Raw genomic sequence first — 24,764 nt, forward strand, 5'->3', positions numbered from 1 at the left:
GGGAAAGAGATTTTATTTTTTTTAAAAGAACTATTTATTTAATTTTATTTATTATTATTTTTTAATTTGACCAGAGAGAGCCAGAAACGGAATGTGAGAAAGCAAGCCACTGGGTCTTGCCCTGTGGGAGTACAGCACCTTAACCACTATGCCGCCTGCTGGCCCTGAGACTTCTATTTTCGAATAATTTTTTTGAATGATTTGGTAGATATTTATTGTTCTCTCTAGCCAAGTCTTATCCTGGCACTTTATAGTTTGCTGGTGGCTTTTAAAATGTTAAGTACTTGATTCCAAGTTGCAATCCTAATTCCTTGTTAGAATAAGGATGTTTCCATTTGTACAGGAACTTTGACGAACTGAAATGGCTGATTTACTTTGTTCTGATAAATTTTAATTGACTAATGTCTTTAATATTGAATGAGGGCTACAAGCTTTAAATTTCTGTAATATGAATATTAGGATTGTGACTATACCCAGAGACTGATGAACTTCAGGGTCAGTATTTTCCTGTGTTATGTGGACTTTTAATTTTTCCCTTCTGAGTAGTTGATTGTCCTCCAGAAGAACTTTATTTGAGAGGATGTGTCTTAAGTTGAAATGGCCCTTCATGCAAACACAGCTATGTCTCCTGTGGGTGCTGGAGCCTTTAAGGTTACTGTGACAACTGCCTTCCCATCCAGGAACCCTCTTCCTCAGTGCCAGAAGGGTTGTAGTGTCAGCTTGTGTGCTTGCCAAGCTCTGGTCTTGTTTTTTCATTTCTGGCATTTAGATCCCTTTCTTGGTATAATGCATGTAGTATTCTGTCATTGAAGATATTTTATGTAGCATCCTCAAGACTGTTAGGTGCCTCATTCTAGTGTCCGTCCATCATCACGAGGTGCTCTCTGTTGTCTTTGTCTGCCTAGCTTCTAAAGACACCTGTCTTATGGGTTTGGGGCTTACCCTTTTCAGTGTGCCTTATCCTAACGTGCTTATATCTGAAAAAGACCTCCTTTATAAATATGGTCACATGTACAGGTCCAGGGGTTAGGTACCCAAATACACCTTTTTGGGAAATAAAATCCAACTCATAACAAATTTAAGTTTATTGCTTTTCTTTTAATTAAATAATTATTTATCAGGCTGGCAGATGGCATGGTGGTTAAGGGCACTGGACTCCCACATGGCCGACCGTAGTTCAAGTCCTGGACCTGGCAGCTTGCTTTCTCCCCTCTCTTTTTTTTTTTTTTCTCTGTCTCTTTCGCTTGGTCCCTCTCTGGTCAAATTGAAATAAATAAATAAGATAGAATAAAAGAATTCTTCAAAAAAATTATTTATGAGGGACCAGCAGAGATAGTGTAATGGTTATGTGACGGGACTCTCACGTAATTTATCATGGTTCAAGTCCCAGACTCAGCGGATTAAAACTGTGCGTGTGCGTGTTTACCCGAGATCCCAAGAGGAGAATGGAGGAGAAAGGATTGCGGCGTGGCCACCCTCCTGGGGGGTTACTTCTGTTTTTTTTGTCTTTGGTGAGCGCACGTGCCCAATGTCTCTCTTAAAAAAAATTATGTTAGGAAAACAATTCATACTGTTGAAAATCTAAAATTTTAAAAGTTTATTTTGTGTTAAGCATTCTTTCTGTCTGTATTTTCCCATCTTTATGTATCCTAACAAAGATCTTTATACTTGTATAGGTAATACATGTATATTCGTAATTAAACTTTTCAGAAGTTCTAATGAAATAAACTATTTAAAAATGTAGGAAAGGAGACATACCTTTTCTTTTGAGGATGCTACGGCAAACCACCCTCACAAATGGCCTGGGTTAAGAGTGGTCAGAGTTTCGTAATCTTGGTTACCCAAGAGTAATGCACAGGGGTGGGACCAGCAGATGAGTAATGGTTGTTGGACTCCTACGTGGTTGACTGAGGTTCAGGTTCCGGACATGGTGGCTTAAAACTCATGCCAGGCACGTGTGTGTGCGTGTCCCAAGTCCTTAGAGGAGAATGGAGGAGAGGGAATTGCAATGTGGCATCCCCCCACCCCCCCGGAAGGTGATTTCTCACTGTATTATCTCTGGTGAACACACATGCCCTATAGCAAAAATCTCTCTTACAAACAAAACAAAACAAAACCAGCAATGTACAGGGGTACCTGGGCTCATGGTAGATTACCTTTCCCAAACAGAATTTGTACCATTAATTAGTGTGGTTGAAATCTATTTGGACATTGACTAGACTCTCCTAGCAACTAGTACTAGCTTACTCAATGTTGGTGAAGTATCTAAGAGATTAACTTGTTTTGAATATTAAATATAAAGATATATTAGAAATACAAAGATATATAGTACCATAAAAAGGTCATAGGCAGATATAAGGTTTTACTTTAATAAAATTTTTATTTTAATAGACTAGAAAAACCTTTTTTTTTTTTAACGCAGGGTATATACTTCAGTGTCATAAAGATTTAAAAAGGAAATAACACACATAATTATTAAATGACTGATTTAATTTTTTTTTGTTTATCACAACGGCACTTAGACAACCAGTGTGTTTCTGGTATAATTTTCATTTCCTAGGAGTTGGTAGTATGCCCAAACAGGTGTTTCACATTAGTGCTTTCAGCCAGCAATCGTTTTAATGCTATTCTGTAGACAAGTTTATTTTTGATTTACTAGAATCCTTTTCTCTTTCATGAGTTTAGCTATGTGTATTGCATGTTATCTAAAGACATTTGATGAGATATGACAAGGCAGTGGGAGCTTTCAAGAATTTTAGACATTACGGGTGTTTACATAGGAACCTCGTCGTGTTCACAGATAGTCATAGATTATTAGTATACCTTCTCCATACTGTGTGTGAGAGTGAATTTTATTAGTGTATTAAGTTTAGAAACTGCTGATTATTGAATATATGAAGTAAGATTTTTAATAAACAAACACATTGTTTAGTATTTTATAGTTAAGAGTCTCATTAGAGTTCATCTTGACTTTATTTCTAATATTTAACACACCAGTTTTAATTCTAGTTATAGAATAAAAGAGAACTGTAATGCTGAGTCTGAGACCTTCACAGCCTCTCACTTTCTTCCTTGTGGCTACTGTCTCCTTTGGACAAAACTAAAGCAAATATAAACAAAACTCAAGCAGGATTACCGTGTATGTTTTTATTAATGTGACTGTGCAAGAAATATCACCGGTAAATGTCTCTCTTCAAGTTAGGTCAAAAAATAGGAAGCAGTTGTCCTGTGTGGTAGGTGAAAATAAGATGAAAACTACACAATAGCAGGATTTTTTTTTTTTAATTTAATTGTAGGAGACAGTGGTAATTTTCCAAGTACTCCCAATCACTGAATCCTTTCTGCTATCTTTTACCACTGAGGTTTGAGAAGTATCGACCAAAGATTATGAGGCTCCAGATTTGCTCCCTGTGCTTTCTCCTGATACCCTTGACATCTTCTTAGTTGGAATTAGAGTGTGATTTAAGTGAGACTGTCTGAGGACATGAAGTGGCCATTCTTTATTTCAGAGATGAAAGAAAAGGTGACATTACAGTGTCTCTCCCACTAATTTTAGGAAGATTTTGTCCCCATACTGTATTCCGTGGCACATATTTTTTTCTATAGGTTTTGGATTTTCATTTCCTACTGTGCGGGACTGTTAGACATGGTAGAAATAGGACTTAAATTGCTTTGATAGTCATGATCCGTAACGGTAGGTTTGTCTTATAGAATACTGAGCCCTGTTCATGAAGTTCTTGTCATCCTTCTTTGACCAAAATTATATTGAGATGACAGCAGTCTTAGATGCGTAGTTAGTATCTAGCTTTTGGCACATTTTATTTAACTTTTTTTTTCAGTCCTCCATCTCCATTGATGGGTGTTATTAACAAGCTGGAAGATGATCTTGGTGTCACATTTGACTTTTGCCCTTTATGTAAGACAGAAAGTCAGAATGCTTTGAGGCTTAAACTGGTAATTTTGCCCTTTTTGAGAGAAAATTGTTAAGTATTGGAATATGGTGTAAAGAATTATTTATAGTTCTTTCATGACTGTCCAGATGAAAAGAAAAAAGGAAACTCAATGATTTCTCTATCATGGAGAAGTGAATTATAATCCCTTTCTCCCCCATTTTAGCGTTTATTTTCTAGACTCTGTAAGGTAGCTTCCTTTTGCTGTACATTCATTAAATGCAGTGAAGCTAAATTGGTCAGGTATTTGTATTGCAAAATAGATGATTTCATTTGGGTACTCCATACGTTTTATGTCTTTGTTTTCTGACATTATGTTTTATTTGACAGAAAACCTGATCGTGAACGAGCTGAGGACTTTGATCATACAACTCGAGAATCTAACTATTTTGGCCTCTCACCAGAAGAGCGCAGAGAGAAGCAAGCTATAGAAGAGTCTCGTTTACTCTATGAGATTCAGAACAGAGATGAACAGGCTTTCCCAGCCCTTTCTGTATGTATAAAAAGATTTTAAAAAAATACTGTTTACAAGTCCCTTAATATATATTAAAGTTTTAGTATAGTTTCTGTATTATAGCTTTGATGGTAGACTGTTACTATTTAAACTGAAAGATGCCTTAAAGAAGATCATGCAGTTCTTTCATTACTGAAACGTTAGTGACAGGGTTGATGCATCCTAGGGTCCATATTTAATTATATACTGTGCATTAGTAGTCATATTACTGAGTCATAGTATTAGGTAACCAGATCTGATACTTGGGTCACTATAGTGATATGAGTTTTGAAATTTATTTTACTTAGAAATAGGAAGATGAATTATAGGACATTTGTTCGTAAATTTGTAGGTAAACTTTTAACATAAACTATTGGGTTCTGTTCATTTTAAAGAGCTCATCAGTCAGTCAGTCCCCTTCTCAGAGCAACAACCCATATGTCCAGAGAAAACCATCACATGTTAGTGATAGAAAAGGAAGCAGGCGGAGAATGGATACAGAAGAACGAAAAGACAAAGGTATGTTATTTCATCACTTGAAAGCAACTGGTAGAGATCTCTCTGGTTCAAAGTCATATATTGGGAAGAAAATACTTGAAATTGTCAGGCAGTTTATCTAATGTCTCATATCTGACCATTGCAGAGAAACACTGCAGCTAAAGCTATTAAATGTTATTCTAAAAATGACATTTTTCACTGACTAAACAGGATTTGAATAGTGCTTTTGGCTTACTCTATCTCATATTTTGTTCTTCAGTATTCAAACCTGACTTGTAGGTGATATTGCCTTTTTTATCGATTTTTTTATAGACTCTATCCATGGACATGTTCATGTGGATAAAAAACCTGAGCCAAGCACATTGGAGGTAAAGTTTTAAATGCTAATTGTCTCTTTTCTTTTCCCTTGACTGATAGTATAATAGAAAGTGAAGGAGAATATGGAGGTGATTTCAACATTTATAACTATGTATTGTACTAAAAACCTTAAAAAAGAAAAGTTAGTAAAGCAGGGAACTGATGATAGAACAAATTATAACTAAGTTTTTAAGGTACCTTAGGGTGTCCTATTTGGAGAATTATAGAAAAAAATAACGTTTACTTTAAAAGGAGAAGAATTTGCTGTTTAAAGTTAGGCCTCAAGTAAAAGCTGCCAGAAGTGTGAGATGATAAAGATATATAGGAAAAGTAAACCTACCTGTTGAAGACCGGATCTTATTGGAAAAAGTATTATGGGCAATGGTATTACTGGAAAAGAGGGTTCTTTCAGATGTAGATAGGATGAATTTTAAATTATTACAGAATATAGTTCTTAGAAATAGAGCATCATGCCTTTTTTTTTTTTTTTTTTTTTTGCCTCCAAAGAATATTAGTAATGAAAAATGTGCAAGAGTTTCATCACCATCAAAGTCAAAGAAATTAGAGTGCCCATCTCCTGTAGAACAAGTAAGTACGTTGTTGCATTTGACAATGAGTGCTCTGTGCTCTCGGATGCTTTGCTCTTTATATGATTAGAATCACAGAACATATATATGGGAAAAAGGAACATTTATTCTAACATCACTGTTGTCTAAAGTATATATATTTATTTTAAAGAATTATTTATTAAATATATTATTACTCGATTAAAAATTTTAAAATTTATTTTGTAAGAGATTTTTGCTATATGGTGTGTGCGTTCACCAAAGAGTCAGAGACAGACAGAAAGTGAGAAATCACCCCCCAGGGAGGATGGCCATACCACACTCCCTTCTCCTCCTTTCTCCTCTCAGGATCTTAAACATGCCCATGCACACTCCTGGCAAGTCGCCAGGTCCAGGACTTGAACCACAGTTGACTACATGGGAGTCCAGTGATGTTAACCATTACACCATCTGCTGGTCCCTACTTTCAAAATTTTTTATTTAAAGTGTTGTGTGCATCAGTGACAGTTATTTTGTGAAAGGGAACAAGTACACCAGTTGAGGAAATTTGGAAAATGTACATTTTAAAAAGAATACTACAAATTTATAGATTTAATGATGTGTCCAGAGTTCTAGCAGACATTTTTATTCTTGGTCTGTAACAGGAGTAGAGTAAGTTTAAGATGAAATGCCTTTCAGTTGATATACTTCATATTGGTAAGAAAGCACATAGTTAAGTGGTATGTTTTGTGTGAGGAGCTTTTCTAAATAATCATGAATTCCAAGATTATTTTAGTCACTTGCCTAAAAAGAATTGTGTTCTAATTATGCCAGTGACTTCTGTCACTTTTGGTAGGTAACCCTTGCATAGAATCAAGTTCATTAGTGTACAGTTATTAGCTACTGTGGCTTTCTCTTTTCATTTCTGTTACCAGGAGTACCATATATACTTAAGTTGTGTAAAGGGCAGGCATCTCAAAGTATACATCATCTGGTGGTTAAAATTAGTGTTAAAATGAACTCTTGTCTTTCTCTACCCCCCAACCCCCCATTCTTGAAGAAGCCAGCAGAACATGTGTCTTTGTCAAATCCAGCTCCCCTTCTAGTCTCTCCAGAGGTACATCTAACTCCTGCGGTGCCTTCTTTACCAGCCACTGTGCCAGCCTGGCCAAGTGAACCGACAGCTTTTGGACCAACAGGTTAGAGAAACAAAAGCTTTTCAAATTGGAGACTTGAAATTTTTAAGAGCTTGACCCCGGAGCATGGTTAGGCGCGTGGAGCCTCATAGCACTTTCTGTGATAGTCTTCTTGCTCTCCTTCTAGCGTGGGACAGCCAAATAGGGGTGGTATTCATTTGAGATATGTCGTCATAATTATAGGAGCGTGATGTTTGAGCTAGTTATCTGTCTCTATTGATTGCTTTGGTTGTTAAGCACTAACTGACATTACAGTTTGATCCTTCCTAGTGGGCGTAGCTCTTTGTACTCCCCATCCAACCTTTTGCCAGGCCCAGGTCTTAACGTATGTTTGTAAGGGCTCCTATTAGAAGAAATTGATTCAGAACTTGTTTCCTGGGTTCATTTATTCCTTTTATCTGAAGGAGAGTTCTTGGTTGCTAAAAAAACACTTTTTAGATTATTTAAATATATACCATTTTATCAGTTGTATCAGTCGTGCAGCATTCTGTATAGTTTAATGTAAACTTCTATTTATAGAAGAGATTCCTTTTCATCTTTTTACAGATTTTGATTCATTTCCCTCTTCTTTGTAGGTGTTCCTGCTCAAATTCCTGTTTTATCAGTGACACAGACTCTGACCACTGTACCTGATTCTGCTGTGTCTCAAGCTCACTTAACACCTTCTCCAGTTCCTGTGTCAATACAGGCAGTTAACCAGCCCTTGATGCCTTTGCCTCAGACTTTGAGCCTTTACCAGGACCCACTGTATCCTGGGTTTCCATATAACGAAAAGGGAGATCGAGCCATTGCACCACCTTATTCACTGTGTCAGACTGGAGAGGACCTGCCTAAAGGTGAGATCCTTCTCAAGTTCAGGTTGATTTTATTTATCAAGTAAAAACAGGCTTGGGACCAGCAGTTAGCGTAATGGCTGTGTCGCTGGATTCCCATGTAGTCGACCGCAGTCTGTGTCCCGGACCAGGTGGCTTAAAACTCACGCCAGGCTAGTGTGTGTGCGTGCCTAAGATCCCGAGAAGAGAATGGAGAAGGGATTGTGGCATGGCCATCCCCCCTGGGGGGTGATTTCTTGCTTTCTATCTCTCTGTCTCTCTCTGTCTGTCTGGCGAGCGCATGTGCCCTATAGCAAAAACCTCTTAAAAAAACAGGCTTAATAAGAAATGAAGAGATGCAGGTAGAGGCCAGGGGTCTGATAGTAAAGCTAAAGAAAAGGACTTGCATGAGGATAGCAGAGGTTTGGCTGTTAGTCATTCACTTCTGTTACAGTTCGGTTTCAGTAGAGAATATTTTTTGTATATTTAATAACAGCCTCTCTGTGTCACTTTTCAAGACCATTCTTAAGACAAAATTTTAAGATTGTAATTTTACTAACTAGAAACCTAGACATTGATGAATGCTTTGAACACTGTTCTATTTTTTGAAACTACTCATGTTACTTCATCCATGGAAAAATGATGAAGAGTGAATGTAATATGTAGTAGCTGTTGCTGTTTGTTACAATACTATATTTAACAATGTCTTGTTTTATATTTAAAGATATAAAAAAAATTGCTTGCCCCTTTTATTTTAATAGCCTTACCCTGTTTTAGTTTTCAAAATTTCCTATTTGTAAAACAGGAAGACTAATTAATGCAATGACTACCTATATGATCTTTATGTGGGTTTCATTAGTGGTACGTTAGAGTGGTATCTGGCTCATGACAAATGAATATCTGGACTAATATCTTGTTAATCATTGTTATCATATTGATTCTTACTATTCTTCACCAAGATTTTTATTTCATAATTTACTTTTTTTTCTGTAAAGGGTTAATGAGGGGAATTTAGAAAGACTTTGGAAAATTGGAATTAAAGTACAAGTTTGTTTTGGTGCAAAATATTTTTAAATTCATCTGTAGTTTAGTTTATTCATGATATACATTTCCCATGAACTTTTTAAAGATGCCGCATCTTAGGCAGAGGGGGCTTCTTCCTTCTTGGTAGCCACTTCCTGCATGATGTCCAAGGTGTTCAGCTTCTCTCTCTCGGCATGTTTGTGCGTTCAACCTTTTCTTGATGAACTTGAAGGACCATTTGTTTTTGGATGCCTTGAGTAGCTCCATTACATGCTGCTTGTAGGGGAAAATGCTTTTTGGGAACCCAAAGCTATTGTGCGTGAGGTGCCCATGGTGGTGGCCGAGCCTCTGCTTCCTTGTGGTCTTGGTCATTTCGTGACCCCAGTTAGGCCCTGTGGCCATGGGAGAGTGCAGAGTCACAGCTGCTGCTCTTCAGTGGCTGCTGTGGGTGGGAATTCTTATTTTGTAATTTCTTAACCCTACAGAAGAGTTGAAAAAGAAAGAAAGTGAGGACCTGAGTTTCCTTCACTCAGGTTAAGTTTTAATCAGATAAGAATCTCAGTTGAAGCCATTTTGGGGTTTAGATATTAATAAAGTATATTGGCATCTATAGAGTGACAACCTATAATTATAGTTTCTATAATTGTCTTTATAACAATATATTAATTGTGGGTGATGAGAAAATACTTTGTACATATATAAATATATATAAACATATATAAATATATAAACTTGAGTGGGTGATTATTTTCAGATAAGAACATTCTTCGATTCTTCTTCAATCTTGGTGTAAAGGTAATTTACATTTTACTTTTTAAAGTTTTTTATTTTAAAGTTATTTTTAATACTGTTGTAAGTTATTACTTTTTAAGTAGTCTTAACTGTTATCCTGTTGATTAATAACTAAGGCTTACTAAATCTCATCATTTTTAAGAACTTCCATTTTCAGTACAGCACTGTTTGTTTTTGGTGGTGGAGGGTCCTGTTTCTGTTTTTCCTTATAATCCCCTGTGAGTATATTTAGGAAATGGCCATATCCTTGGGCAGCTTAGTGGGAATGCCCTTACTGGGGAATTAGGTGAAACATCTGGGTTCGAAGTTCTTTTCCATTACTTTTTAGTGGTAGCCCTGAGCAAGCTATTTAGAGTATCTAAATCTAGTCATTGATGAAATGGGGGTAATGTTCTTCTCCTTGCCTCAAAGGCAATAACATGGGCATCCTGTGTAAGAAGGTGTGGTTGTTTACCCCCACAGCAGAGAGATCGTTTGGGAAGTGGTCAATCTAGGATAACTTCTTAGAAAGGGGCTGGAGAAAGACCTGGCTGGGTCCCCACCTGTGGATTAGTTTCTGAGGTTTTTATACGATTAAAATATGAAGCAAAGTGATCTACCTTAGCCTACTGACTAGTTTCCTAAAAGGAGACTTGAGTAATTTCACCATCTGTTAAATTCATTGTCTAGTTTTATTTTTATCTAGTTAATGTTGGTTTTATCTCACTAGTTAATTAGCCAGGTAGCTGGTTATATTTTCTTTGTATTTTGGGTTTTAGCTAAACACTTGCAGAAGCAGATTTGGAGTATTTCATTTCTGATATTTCTGGTTCAAGGGCTAACTTAATCCTTACTGTTGGAATGCTTCTGGGGCCTCCTAAGAGATGGTGTCATGATATATGTAGACTGTCTACTCCTGTACTAGCATTTTCCTGGAACAACATGTCCAGACAAGTTAACTGGCCAGCATAGGGGTCACACAATGAGTGAGTGGTAGAGCCTGAATAGGAATACAGGTCAGGATAGTATCTCCTGTTGGTCTCTATGGCAGAACTCTGGTGTCAGGATAGAACCATGGAACAGAGACTTAAGACAGTGATTTGATTGTGTAATTCTTTCTAATGTTCAGTATCATGGTGATCTGGTATTTGGGCTGTAGATAGCAGGTATGAAAAACTTATTCTGAACCTAGTAATTTTAGATGACTATCTACCAAACCTCTTTTTCATTTATTACATTGTTTTGTCTTTTTTTTTTTTAGGCATATAGTTGTCCTATGTGGGCCCCACATTCTTACCTGTACCCTCTGCACCAGGCCTACCTGGCAGCCTGCAGGATGTACCCAAAGGTCCCTGTCCCTGTGTATCCTCATAATCCTTGGTTCCAAGAAGCTCCTTCAGTTCAGAATGAAAGTGATTGTACATGTACCGATGCACACTTTCCTATGCAGCCTGAGGTCAGTGTTAATGGTCAAATGCCACAAGCAGAGATTGGAACACCAACGTTTTCTTCACCTCTGGTTATCCCTCCATCTCAGGTGTCTGAAAGTCATGGACAATTGTCTTACCAGACTGATCTTGAATCTGAGACTCCTGGGCAACTTCTTCATGCTGAATATGAGGAGTCACTAAGTAGCAAGAATATGTTTCCACAACCATCCTTTGGACCTAGTCCATTCTTAGGCCCAGTTCCCATTGCACCTCCTTTCTTCCCTCATGTTTGGTATGGGTACCCTGTTCAGGGATTCATAGAAAATCCGGTAATGAGGCAGAATATTGTCCTGCCCTCAGATGAGAAAGAAGAGTTGGATCTGCCCCTGGAAAATCTGGATCTGTCTAAAGAATGTGGTTCGGTTTCAGCAGTAGATGTGTTTCAAGAAGCTGGAAGTGAATGTGCACATTCTCTCCCTGAAGCAAGTGTGAGCAGTAAGCATGAAGGCCGGGCGGAGCAGTCTTCTCAGACACGCAAGGCGGATCTAGCGTTGACGTCCTCCATTCCCTCTGTAGGAGAGGGAAAGGCTCATCCTCCCACTCAGATTCTAAACAGAGAGAGAGAAACTGTGTCTGTTGAACTCGAGCCTAAAAGGACCACTCCAAGTCTGAAAGAAAAACCAGAAAAAGTAAAAGATCTTAAGACTACTGCTGATGCAGTCAGCCCTGGGGCCAACTCTGTGGATTGCAGGGTGCAAAAACCAAAAGAAGAGAGTTCAGAAGATGAAAATGAAGTGTCTAACATTCTGAGAAGTGGTAGATCCAAGCAGTTCTATAATCAGACTTATGGAGGCAGGAAGTACAAAAGTGATTGGGGCTATTCTGGTAGGGGTGGATATCAACACGTGAGAGGTGAGGAATCCTGGAAAGGGCAGCCAAGCAGAAGCCGGGATGAAGGTTATCAGTACCATCGAAACACCAGAGGGCGACCATATAGAGGAGACAGGAGGAGATCAGGGATGGGAGATGGCCATAGGGGCCAACACACCTGATGGTTGTAACTGGAGTATTTTAGAGCAGAAACCCTTAGATGGAGTGTCTCTGAAGGCTTTAAAAATTACATTAAAATAAAAACCCAAATTGGAACTATCTCCTCCCCTTCCCGTTTACCCTCACTCCAATTCTGGACATGAGATTTTGGACATGTGTTCAAGGGGGCAGGTGAATTCCTGGCATTGCCATTTTTCTTCATTCAGAATCTGTTTATCAGGTGACTGCCCCATAAAAAGTAGAAAATAAGTTTGTTAAAGTATTTTTTATAAACAGCTTAATATAAAACATAGATTTAGTGATTGTTTTTTTTTTTCTTTGTATAAGTTTGATTTCAAATGTTGGAAATGTGGGCTTTATAGTGTTTAATAAAGTGACAAGAAAATGAACCATTTGACACACTAGATTCCAAAATATAACATTGCACCAAATAGAAATGTATATTTTATTATGCAATGCCTTAGTCATAAACTGGGCTCAAACAATTCTCAGCCTAAAACACTGTTGTCTTTTAAAATGCTTCCAACCCAAAGGCCTTTCATCTCAATATCTGTCAAACTTGAATAATGTCTTCTCTATAATACTACACATAAGGCAGCCTATTAACCTGTGTCTTAGAAATGTTGTATATAGTTTTTAATATTCATAGGGTATATTTTTGAATTTTGGTGAGTATTTGTTGAATTTGAGATCGCATACAAGAATAAATGTTTAAGAAATAGTAGGAAATCCAGTGAAATGGCTGTTTCCACCAAGAGTTCTTAGCACTGGTGTAAATATCATGGTGCCTACTCGAAAGAAATGTAGATGCTATGCATTTTGAAAATAATCTGCATCTGTTAAAACTGCAGACATTTTTTAATGCCACTTTAACACTAATGCACTGACAGATTCTAAATATTTTGTGAGGAGAAATGTTAAGATTTTTAGCTTGACAGGTTTCTATAGAAGTTACTATGGTTGTTTGTTTGTTTGTTTGTTTTTTTCCTTGCACCATTGGTTTTGTGTATCACTTTACATTTGCATGTTCAACCTGTCATGGCTGGAACAATTGTACAAAAATAAGAGGATTGTGACTTCTAGTTCTTTTCTAGAGGATGCTGCTAGAAAATGGTTTCTTTGCATTTTATAGCTCATTACCCTTCGGTAACTTGTCTTTGATCCCACTTCTCCCAGTCTTTGCAGTATTCACTAGAGATTTCCTTTGCATGTTGCACTCTGTTCTCATTTGGAGATTGGACTCTGAATTAACACAGTATTCATTCATCTGTGTTTGTAAAAATAATTGTACCTTTTATTATTTGTAAATATCTAATGTGAAAATCTACCCTTTTTTTTTAATGTCAACATTACCTTTTGATCAGGAAGTTTGAGTGCTATGCAAATAATATAGTAGTTAATTTCTCTTGCATGCCATGTGTAATATACCTAGCCAAAAATAGATGTGGTGGTTTTCTCTCTCTCTCTCTCTCTCTTTCTCTTTCTGAGCAAATTACTTTAAAAGAAATGCAATTCACTTGAATTTGACAAACTGAAGCAGATGAGTTTTCTGGGTTCTCTGATAATCTGTAGGAATGTTTGGATGCCAGCTAGGCTCAGTGAATCTCCACTGTACTGTAATAATGGTTATTTACCTCTGTGCTGTTTTAATTACCTGAAGTCTGTGTAACTGCTGATTTGAGTAGTGATTAGCATTTAGATTATTTTGTGACATAGGATTTTAGAGAGCACTTTGAAAGATAACATTTTTATTATGATGGTGCTAGGTAAAAATTTGTAAAGACTGGGATGGTTATGTGGAAAAGAAAACTCTTGAGAATTTGTTGAATTTTTGTCACCTTCTAAGCTGGAACAGTTGATGGAAGGTACTGCTTAAGCCATTTTTTCTAAACATCAGTGGCTGAATTATGGAATGAAATTAGCATGTCCTCCACTTTCAGCCCATGCTTTTAATGTAAGGATTAGCTTACCTGATAATTTTTATGAAAATCACATTTTGATATGAATACCAGATTTAAAAGTTCAATATAGTTTGATCTCAGGAGTCCAAAAGAACTTGCTGTTTCTAGTGTCCTTTGTTTTATTGACTGGGATTTGATCCCAGTTTCTACAAATGTTTAAAAATTGGATAGGAAAGAATATTTTTCATTTCTTCACTGTCACTTTCTTATCTTACCTCAACTGAGTAACAGAATACTCTGTATAGCTCCTTAAGGAGACACTGATTTGCTTCCTGTTTCCCATCTCTTGTTTTCAGGATATGATGGAAACAGTCAGAGAAAATATTAGCAGATGGTACTTTTCTCAGTGATCTCTGGAATGAAAGAACTCTGACTTTTGACAGTTGTAAAATTATCAATCTTTGCATGAAGGTCAGTTTTTTTTTTTTTTTTCCCTTTAGTTTTGTCTTTAAATGTATTAGTCCAGGGAATTTTGCCTTATGCTGAGGTCAAACTAGGGCCAAGCAAGTTTTTGTCCTCCTTCATTTTAATTGTATGTCATATTGTATGTTGACATGAGATACTTCTATAGAAGGGAAAAGCAGCAGAAGTATATGACTGAGAATGAATCATTTGTATTTTGAGTTGGAAATTATGAAACTTCACTGTATTATGATCATATACATTTTGAAGAACAAATGTTTAGACTGACCAAAGCTCACTTGTTCTTTTTGTTTTAGTTAGGTGCTTTTGCTGAACTTGATTCCAGCCCCCTTTCCTTTTAGTATTATGTATACGTCTCTTCTTCAAGTTTCTCTGAGATAAATTTTCAACTCTTGCCCTTGTGTTCCTTGACAGCAGGATACTAGCATCTATGTAGTCCTCATTCCTGTTAACCCACATGTTCATTTTCATGGCAGACCTAAGCTGAAATCCTGCCCTGACCTGGCTGGAGTAGGTTTTCCCAAACTGTAATGTTGATACAGCTTCTTTGATGCAAACTCTATTCTAGCCTTGTGATGTTCCCTTTGTGACTCAAGGTTGAATTAAAATGCCTGTGAACTGCAAGCTTGCTTATGATTGACTTGGTGCAATAAAGTTCCTTTCTAACCATTTCTGGTTTAGAAAACATTCAGCCATCCTAGAAACTAGCAATATTTATTTTTGCCTCATTTGTTCTACCTTTGGTTTTAGATGAGGTAAACACTCTTTTGTCTTTTACTTATGGGTACTAAGCAAGGTCCACTCTGGTGTAGCTGAAGAGAATGCGTATTTGGCTACACTATTTCTGTTTACTGTATTTTGCTCCGTTTTATGTCTAAATGCTATTGTTTTTGTTAAAAATCTTAATAGTAGCTCACTTCCAATATGTCAATTTCAAAGAACTAAGGTTTTGCTACTAGTATCAGCCATTTATTCTCCCACTAATTGGGATTTGGGGATTTTTTTTTTAAAGAGAGATTCTCCCCCCCCATGCAAGTTTTAGAAAATCCTAGAAGAGGGGTGGGTGCATGTCTTAATGCTGAGAAGCAGCAACTTTGGGGTTGAATTTACTTGAATGGATTAAAAATAGCATTGTTACAGAGCTAGAAAAAAATTTATGTATGGAAAATGATAATAGCCTTACACTGAGTACAAATAATACTTAAAAGCATGTGAAGATGTGATCATTTGTGATGTTACTTGTAAAAAAAAGTATATATACATATCTTTTGAAGTGTTGAAAGGAAAATAGTACTTTATATTCTTTATCATATCACTTTTTGTAAGTGTTGAATATATTCCTGTTTATTTTTCTATGTTCTGTTTTGTAGCCTTAAGAAGTGTTTCAAACATATCTGAATGTATAAAATAAGAGTAAATGCCCTACATGGTGTGATGCTGCATTATATATAAAACTGTGTGCATATATTAAATTTTGTCTCTTGATTCTGCTTCTGATTCTTTGGTTTCAGGTGTAACTGATACAGTATATAAATCTTAAGAGGAATTTTAGTGAACTCTGTAAGAGGTGATTTCCATGGTATTCTTCAAGCCAGAAGAGTTGTAGTATGTACACCTAAAAGCCATGTAGGATTTATAATCTATAGGGATAGGTACTGTTATTTTTCCTACTTCATATATACATAATGAAACTGAGACTGAGGCCAAGTTACTTGCCTAATTTCATGCAATTAGTAAGTGGTAGAATTTGGATTTGAACCTAGCTCTAAGTGGTTTTGTAGTTAGTGCTATCTATAGTTTTTTAGCAGTCACCAAATGAAGTGGAAATATGTTTATAGATTAAATGGTCTTTTTGATTAGTGTTAAGTAATATTTATGTTTTTTTGAAGATGAAGCAAATTGAAACTTGAAAACAGATATCAAATATACTTGAAAACCCTGCAGTTTCTGAAAGCTATTATTCATCATTAATTCATTTGGGATATTGTCCAGTCTGGAACCAGCCCCGTGGCTTAGTGGTTAAAGGAGTTGGATCCCACATGGCTGTTTTGAATACCAGCCCTGGCCACTGAAAAACACTGATGGTATATGTATGTGTGTGTGTCTACAATCCCAACAGGATGGAGAAATGAAAGGATTGCAGCATATCATTCCCCATTCATGGGGTGTTTTGTCCCTCCTTCCCTTTCTGGGTTTTTAGTGAGCAGACATGCTGCTCTGGCAATTTAAAAAACTGAAAACATGTCCTATTTGCTCCAGTCATGGCCTGGTGGTTAAGGCTGACTGCCAGGGGACCAACCACATGGTTTAAGTCCTTGACCTGGTGGCTTGAAATACATGCTGGTTATATAGGGTATGTGCCTAAAATCCATTATAGAAAGGAGGTGGAGAAGGGATTGAGGTATGACTGTTCCCTACAGGAGTGCTTTCTTGCTTATCACCTTTTTTTTTCTCTCTAGCATGTTCTCTGGGGGAAAAAAAAAAAAGTCAATACTTGTTTAACATACTTATAAATATGAACTTTCCTCTTAGCATGTCTTTCCCAAGAATCAAAACCCAAAACAAAGGCCTCATTCGCTCCCAAGTATTTGGTAAAGTGACTGAACTGGGAACATGGGCAGCAGGTTGGGAAAGATGATGAGCCAGCAGTTGCTCAGCTATATGCCTTGGTGGTTTTGAGACTGAGGAGCAAAATAATCTTAAATTTATTTTTGAGAGGTTTTTGCCTTAGGGCACTTTCACTTGTGGGGTGGGAACACCTGAATCTTGGGCATGCATGCATATGTATGCACTGGTGTGAGTTTCAAGCCACTGGGTCCCGGACTTGAACCATGGTGGGAATCCAATGATCTAACCACTGTACCATCTGCTGGCCTGGAGCAAAATCATCTTAATCTACACAGTAAACAGCAAGTTTAGACCATGAGTTAAGTGGACAGACTTGCTTTAAAAGATCAAAAAAAACAAAAGATAAGGGCTAGCAGGTGGCATGGTGGTTAGGGTGCTAGACTCTCATATGGTTGACCACAAATTCAAATTCCAGATCTGGCAGTTCAGTCACACTGGACATAAGTGTATGCGTACCCAAAATCCCGAGAGGAGAATGGAGGACAAGGGATTGTGCTGTGGCCAGTCTCGCTGGTAAGTGTATGTGCCCTGTGGCAAAAACCTTTTTTAAAAAATTTTTATATATATATACGCACCACACACACACATATATAAATAAATGTGTAAGTTCCGGAACAATTGCTCTCGATCATTTTAGCTGTTTTGTTTTTAAACTAGCTGTTTCTCTCAAGTTCCTAATATTACTTGTAGAAAACCTCTAACATATCTTACAGGTACAAAAAGCCTATTAATCTGCCTGTATTTATCTTCTAATAGTCTCTTGAACGTCCATTACTCTGACCTTTTCTGTTCTATATGTATTCTCTCATTTATCCTGTCTAACCCCTTGAGGTAGATGTTAGTACTCTTTTCCTGGAGCTACTTCTCTTTAGGCTGTTTTGCCTTTCCAATTCAGAATGATTGTAGTAGTCTTATATGCGGGGGTACATTTCAAGACCTCCATAGGATGTCTGAAACTGGGTAGTACCAGTCTTTCTCCCTGTGTGTGTGTATTTTTCCCAAACATAAACATAACTGATTAAGTTTATAAATTAGGAATAGTACGAGAATAACAAAACAACAATATGCTGTAAGTTATGTGGTCTCAAAATGCTGTACTCATGTTTTTTGACTGCAGTACAACAGAATCACAGGTAAGGGAAGATTGCTGTACTTTTATCTTCTGAAGCACTAAGTACTCACTATGTGCCAGGTGCTGCTGGGTTAAGGGCTTGAAATAACATATACCTAAGTTATGCTGGTAAACATGAAATATTCTATTATTTTCCCAGTCTTCGTATTATCTCTGGCTTGCAGGTTCATTCATTATGAAAGGTCCACAGCATTCCAGACACCATGTTTATGCTGAGTGATAAAAGATAGATCTGGACTGGGTGTCAAGATGCTTATGGTCTAAAATTAGGCTAACTGTAATGACAGAAAACAGTTGCAGTTTTGAGTTTTTAAAATTCACTAGAGGTTATGTGCATCCATTGGAGAGAGAGAGAGAGAAGCAAAGCGAGAAGGCACATGGGAGAGGGCTGCATCACAATCCCTTTTCCTTCATTTCTCCCTTAAGGATTTTGGGCATGTGCACGCATGCCTGACATGGTTTTCAAGTTGTCAGTCCGTCAGTCATGTGGGATCCAGACTCCTTAAACCACCACACTACTGGCAGGCCCAGTAACTGTAGCACTGTTAAAAGATTGGTGTACACTAGTTAAACACAAATATGGATTACTTTTAATGATTCAAAAAGTTCAGAGATTCTAATTGTCAGAGGGCATGTGTACTCACCAGAGAGGGAGAAAACACCCCCCAGTGAGGCCTCAATCCCTTTTCCATTTTGTCAGCATTTTGAGCCACATACACATGTGCCCAGTATGTTTCAAGCTGAGTCAGGATTTAAACAACAAACCAGGTGGGATCCAGCTTCCTTAATCACTAGGTCACAGGGCCCATTCCCTTCGATGATTTTTAAATGGCTGATGTATACTGTATAAAATTTCAAAAGGTATGATGTGTATGAATATGTCTTTCCTTCTCTAACCAAGTTATCCTTCCCAAAAGCAATCTGAAAGTTTTTGAGTATCCCTTTGTATGTTTTAGTATTTTGTATAGTCACAGATAGCAGTGTATTGTATAAACTGTTACACCTTGCTTTTTGTGTGCATGTGGGTGGGTATATATGTGATTTGTAACTAAGTTCTGCTCTATTGTGATCCTTCTGCCTAATCTTCCTGAGTAGCTGGGACCACAGATATGTGCAGCTGTGCCACTTCTTAGGGTGGGCCAGGAATTGAACCTGAGCCTCCCCTGTGGATTCATCTGGCAAGCAGCAGCATCCAGCATGTACTAAGCTGGGCTGTGTCTTATTTTATACTTGATATTTCAGACTTTTCCCCATCAACACATAAATTGTCTGAGTTTAAATAGCTAACATCTGCATTGATGGTGTCTTTAATTTGCATCAATAATGCTGATTTTACAGACCTTTTCCTTGTGTTACCAATTTAGGACTTTCTGTTATGTAAGACTTCTAAGTAATATGTAAATCATATTTTAATTTACATGAGAAGTACTACCTTATCATTAATACATTTTTATGTCATTACCAGTTAAGTAGAAAGAAGGTATTTTCTTTAGGAAGAATATGAAATTGGAAAATAAAAATAACCCGTGTCTTCTTTTAGTCAATATATTTGAAATAACCATTCACAAATTTAACCTATCCTTAAAAAGAGGCACTATTTATTTTAATTTAATTTCATTTATGTACAAAACAAACCCTTAACATGTTCATACTCCGATAAGTGCACAGAAAAAGTCTTGAAAATAATATATATTAAACTCAATGACTGGTACTTTGGAAGGGTAAAGGGAGGTAATTTCTTATTCACGAGTTGTTCAACTTCTCAAGTAAGTGGAACAAGCAACTTTGTGTTAGTTGCTTCCTAGCATTTTGTTGGAAGAGTGCTGCTTTACTCTTGGTTAGACTGGAAAAGTGTAGTGCATTTTTAGGCCCAAAACTCAACTTGCAGCTACAACAAAGATCCTTAGGTATGAAAAGCTGCCCCATGATGTGTACTCCTGTATATGTGAATTTGAATTTTGTACAACATACATGTATGTATGGATTACTCACAAATTATTTTTTTATGCCAGTTAAACCATAAGCAGTGGTTAATCCAGGTTTTTAAAATTTCAAAAAGCCCTAAACATGTTAAATAATTTTTGATTTCCTTGCCTCATTATTTAATATGCACTCTTTCTCACTATTTTATTTTTTAAGAGTTTTTTTTTGCTATAGAGCGCATGCGTTCGCCAGAAAGACAGAGACAGAAAGCGAGAAATTACCCCTTGGGGGGATGGCCACGCCGCAATCCTTTCTCTATTCTCCTCTCAGGATCTTGGGCATGCACGCACGTGCGCCCAGCGTTAAGTTTAAGCCACCGGGTCTGGGTCTCGAACCGTGGTTGGCTACATGGGAGTTCAGCAACATAGCCATTACTCTAACTGCTGTTCCCACTCTTCCTCACTAATTAACACCAGTTGAGTACATTAGTCAGAAGTACAACTGAAAGTGGTTCCAGCCTAGGCTACAGGTATCATTCTGGGCAACCTCTAGATTACTCAAATTTGTAGTTTTTAGAACTCTTGCTACAGAATATATTTTAAAAAATTGAGATATACTCAATCTTTAAGTCACTTATATAAAATGGCATAATATTTGCATATCCTAGACATCCTTCCAAACATCCCCTGGTATACTTGAAAGTCATTTCTGGGTTACTCATAATGCCCAGTTCAATGTACATGCTCTGTAATAACCCTTTATTGTTGAGAATAGTGACCAAAAAGTCTGTACATACTCAGTACAGACATCAGCAACAGGAACATCTGTGATTGGTTGAATCCAAGGATGGACACAGAAGTGAATACAGAGACCAACTATTTGGTACCAAGGGATCCTTTGTATTGCTGCCTGGGGCATCCTGCATTAATGTTGGCTTTACAAAAATGGTTTGTAATCCTTGGCTGCCCATTAGAAAAATCTGTGGAAGTTTAAAAAATACACAGATGCTTAGGCACCAGGCTCTAAAGACTAGTTTTGAGGGAAGCAAATTATTCATTAGAAATGTTTTTTCCTAAATTTTGATCAGTGATTATATAACTGTACGTTTAAAAATATTACCTTGGGAATAATTACAGAATGCAGGATCTTGCAGAACACAAAAGCAGAAAGGAGCAGAGTAGTTACTGGGGAGGTACACTGACAGCACTGAAATGATTTTTTGATAAAGATATTCAAAAGCACCAAAAGACATTAAAAAGGATGCTTAAGCTGGTAACAAATAGCTAGTTTGCAGCAGTGATGTTTTATAGATGATCTTTGGAAGACACACCCTTGGTAATGCAGTGCAAAGACTAAAAACAAATAAATATATAATCCCAATGTTTATTTATCAAATCTCATTAGTGGAATATTCCACCAGCTTTTAAAATAAGGGCAGTTTTGTTATACTGGTATACTTGGCAAACCAGGTAAATACAGAAACCCCTTTCAAGATTTTTAAAATAGGACAACACTGATCAGCATTTTGTACATACATATAATAAACCTATTGAAAATCTCCCCATACATCATGAAAACTTGGAGATAATTTACATAGCTTGAAATGTCTTCATAGATTATGATGCACAAAAAGGGGCTTAGCAAGGACAGCAAAGTGTCATTTTCTGTGTTTAGGCTATAGTTTACAACAACTGTCTTTTGATGTCTTTTGATGTTACATTAAGTAAATTATACTTCAAGCTCCAGAGTATGTGGGGCATTAAACCTGATTAAAAGTTTTCAGTAAGTTTCTTTTAATAAATGGCTTGTAGATATTCTCAAGATTGAGTCTAATCATCCAAGAAAGTAGTTTCCACTCTTCTTTTGTTCCATGTCCTTAATTGAGTTGAGTTTATTAATTCACAGCCTATAGTTGTTTGTATCTCTTCTGAATGTAATTTCAAGCTGAGACAGAAATTTATTTATGCAAGCCAAAAGGGTTTGAGGACTGTTTGCAACTGTGTTCTTAGATGGAACACCATCAAAAACGATGACTTGGGACCAGCAGTTAGCATAATGGCTATGTCGCTGGACTCCCATGTAGCCAACTGCAGTTCAAGTCCCAGACCCGGTGGCTTAAACTCACACTGGGCGTGTGTGCGTGTGTGTCCAAGATCTCGAGAGGAGAATGGAGGAGAAGGGATTGCGGCGTGGCCATCCCCCCTGGGGGGGTGATTTCTTGCTTTCTGTCTCTCTGTCTCTCTCTGTCTGTCTGGTGAGCGCATGTACCCTATAGCAAAAACCTCTCCGAAAAAAAAAACAAACAAACGAACAAAAAACCCTGATGATTTGATGATGAAGTCATGTTCCACAACAAAGGCTGTTTTCTTGGCATGAAGTATAAAACGTTTGACAACTCGAGCTGCCATCAGTCTTTGTTCAGAATCCAAATAGGCAGATGGTTCATCAATTAAATAGACATCAGCAGGTTTTCCCAAACAAAGAGCTAAAGCTACTCGTTGCAGTTCACCACCAGATAATGTCTGCACCTGATTGGAGTTTTGGTAAATCATGTAAAGACATCTGAATCAGTCACAAATTGTGGATGAGTGTAAGCATCTCTGATCTTTTCATGTAGTAACTGGCGAACACTTCCTGTTGATTTGGGACTGATTTTCTGTGGCTTAGAGCTGACATTTAGAACTGGCACTTCTCCTCCCTCATCAGGTTTAAGTCTTCCAGTAAGCATTCTGATAAATGTTGTTTTACCGGTGCCATTTTCACCCAGCGTCACCATGATTTCAGAATCTGTAAACTCTCCAGCTACAATTGTTAATTCAAACTCTCCCATCTTTTTCTTCATCCCTGGATATTTATACATACACATATTTTTAACTTCTTCTTCATTTGCTGTCTCAGCCACTTTGAAAACAAGTGATGCATCTCTGAATTTCAAGTTTTCTGTTGGAATATAGCCATCTTAAAAAAATGTTGATACCTTCTCTTACACTAAAAGGCATAGTAACAATGCCATAAGGACTTGGTACACCATATAAACAGCTGATGAAGTCAGAGAGATAGTCTAATACACTTAGATCATTCTCCACCACAATGATGTGTCTATCTGGATTATTAGCGATTGTATAGTAATAGCAGCCTTTAAATGTTGTTTGACATGTAGGTAACTAGCAAGTTCATCAACCATGAAAATATCAGCTTTCTGTATGCAAACAACAGCACAAGCAAATATTTGCAACTCTCCTCCTGAAAGGTCTTCAACATTTCATTCTTTTAGGTGGCTTAAATCAAGCTGTTGATATACAATTGCTTTTCTTTCAATCTAAAATAGACCTCACTGTCCCCTTTGCAGCCTTGGGAATCTGGTCTCCATACTGAGGTTTGATAATGGCTTTAAGATCATCTAGAATTTTGGTAAAATAATTTTGCAATTCAAATCCACGGAAGTAAGTAAAAATCTCTTGCCAGTCAGGAGGATCATCATACTTTCTGAGGTTTGGCTTTCACTTTCCTGCTAAATTTTTTAAAGCAGTTGACTTTCTAATACCATTAGTTCCAACTTATCCCAAAACTTCATCTGGACAAGGGATAGGCAACCTGTGAAGTTTAAAGGCATTGGCACAATAACGATGTGTTGTTTCTTTTTCCAAGATGCTTGGTAAATTGACAAATGATAAGGTGCCAAAGGGCATTTCTTAATACAAATACCACAACCAATATGAAGAGTTTCCAAAATCCATGCTATTTTGCTCTGGGGTGTAACCTCAATGCATAATTTTCCCATTTGAACCACAGGGCAACTCTTTTTGCACTCTTGCTGACATTTCTTAGGTTTACATTTGTCATGTTTGACAATAGCAATTCTTGTTAATTTGTCCACCATAATTATAAGGAAGTAATAATATCCAGTTCTCCTGGAGAAAACGATCCCCTTGCAGATGGGAGCACAGAGGCCAAATCAGCTCTTGCCTCTATTTCTCAATCACACATTGAATTCTTACGGCTCCTGGCCAAAACGGTGGTGCCAAGCCACCACCTCATGCAAGCCATAAGGATACTTCCCAGTATTCTTGAGTTAGTGATGCAAAGAATAAGATCTATCCAATCAGTTGCCTGTATTTTAAATGAACTGGTGTAAATTCTTAACAAACTTGTAAGTTCCCCTCTTCTTTCTCTTTGTTAAATAAACCAGCTTTTCTCAGTAACAATCTCAATGAGTGTCTGGGAAATTAGAATTTTGCTCGTGTGAATGATTTATCCTAAGCCCTGGCTCAAGTAAACTGCTTTTATTTCATATATTGCCTCAGCCTTCTTTCTAGATTAAAAAAAATCTATCTGGAGAAGAAGCCGGGCCTTCAGAAGAAGGTTCCACATGGCTCCAACAAACGAGCTAGTGGCTGAACTTCAAGAATTTGAAAGAAACACAACATCCATCAGATGACAAGAAATCATCGCCGGATCAGGAGAAATATGGGAAAACGAGAAAATACCTCTCCCCCTAGGGAAAAGAGTAACTCTTCTTCATCCACAAGCAGTTTTAGAAAATCATGGAAATGTCTGATAAGGAATTTAGAG

The 24,764-nt window shown here is 37.2% G+C and overlaps 1 protein-coding gene and 1 pseudogene across 2 annotated transcripts in view; one reads left to right on the plus strand and one right to left on the minus strand.

Moving 5' to 3' along the window:
* OTUD4 (OTU deubiquitinase 4) overlaps nt 1–15,994 on the plus strand; it is a gene marked incomplete at its 5' end in the record, with an annotated part of 42,226 nt that extends 26,232 nt beyond the window's left edge. The window contains 8 exon segments of one of the 2 annotated variants that reach the window (XM_014585905.2): nt 4,281–4,443; nt 4,839–4,962; nt 5,254–5,309; nt 5,806–5,886; nt 6,904–7,042; nt 7,615–7,875; nt 9,629–9,669; nt 10,907–15,994. In XM_014585905.2, the coding sequence (XP_014441391.1) occupies nt 4,281–4,443; nt 4,839–4,962; nt 5,254–5,309; nt 5,806–5,886; nt 6,904–7,042; nt 7,615–7,875; nt 9,629–9,669; nt 10,907–12,127 (2,086 nt within the window). 2 annotated transcript variants of the gene reach the window in all.
* A 5,561-nt stretch (nt 15,995–21,555) lies between these two features.
* Nucleotides 21,556–24,155, minus strand: LOC102498973 (ATP-binding cassette sub-family E member 1-like; annotated as a pseudogene).
* Between the last annotated feature and the right edge of the window lie 609 nt (nt 24,156–24,764).

This window comes from Tupaia chinensis, unplaced genomic scaffold (genome assembly GCF_000334495.1).
Source record: "Tupaia chinensis unplaced genomic scaffold, TupChi_1.0 Scaffold000098_3, whole genome shotgun sequence".
NCBI lineage: Eukaryota > Metazoa > Chordata > Mammalia > Scandentia > Tupaiidae > Tupaia > Tupaia belangeri.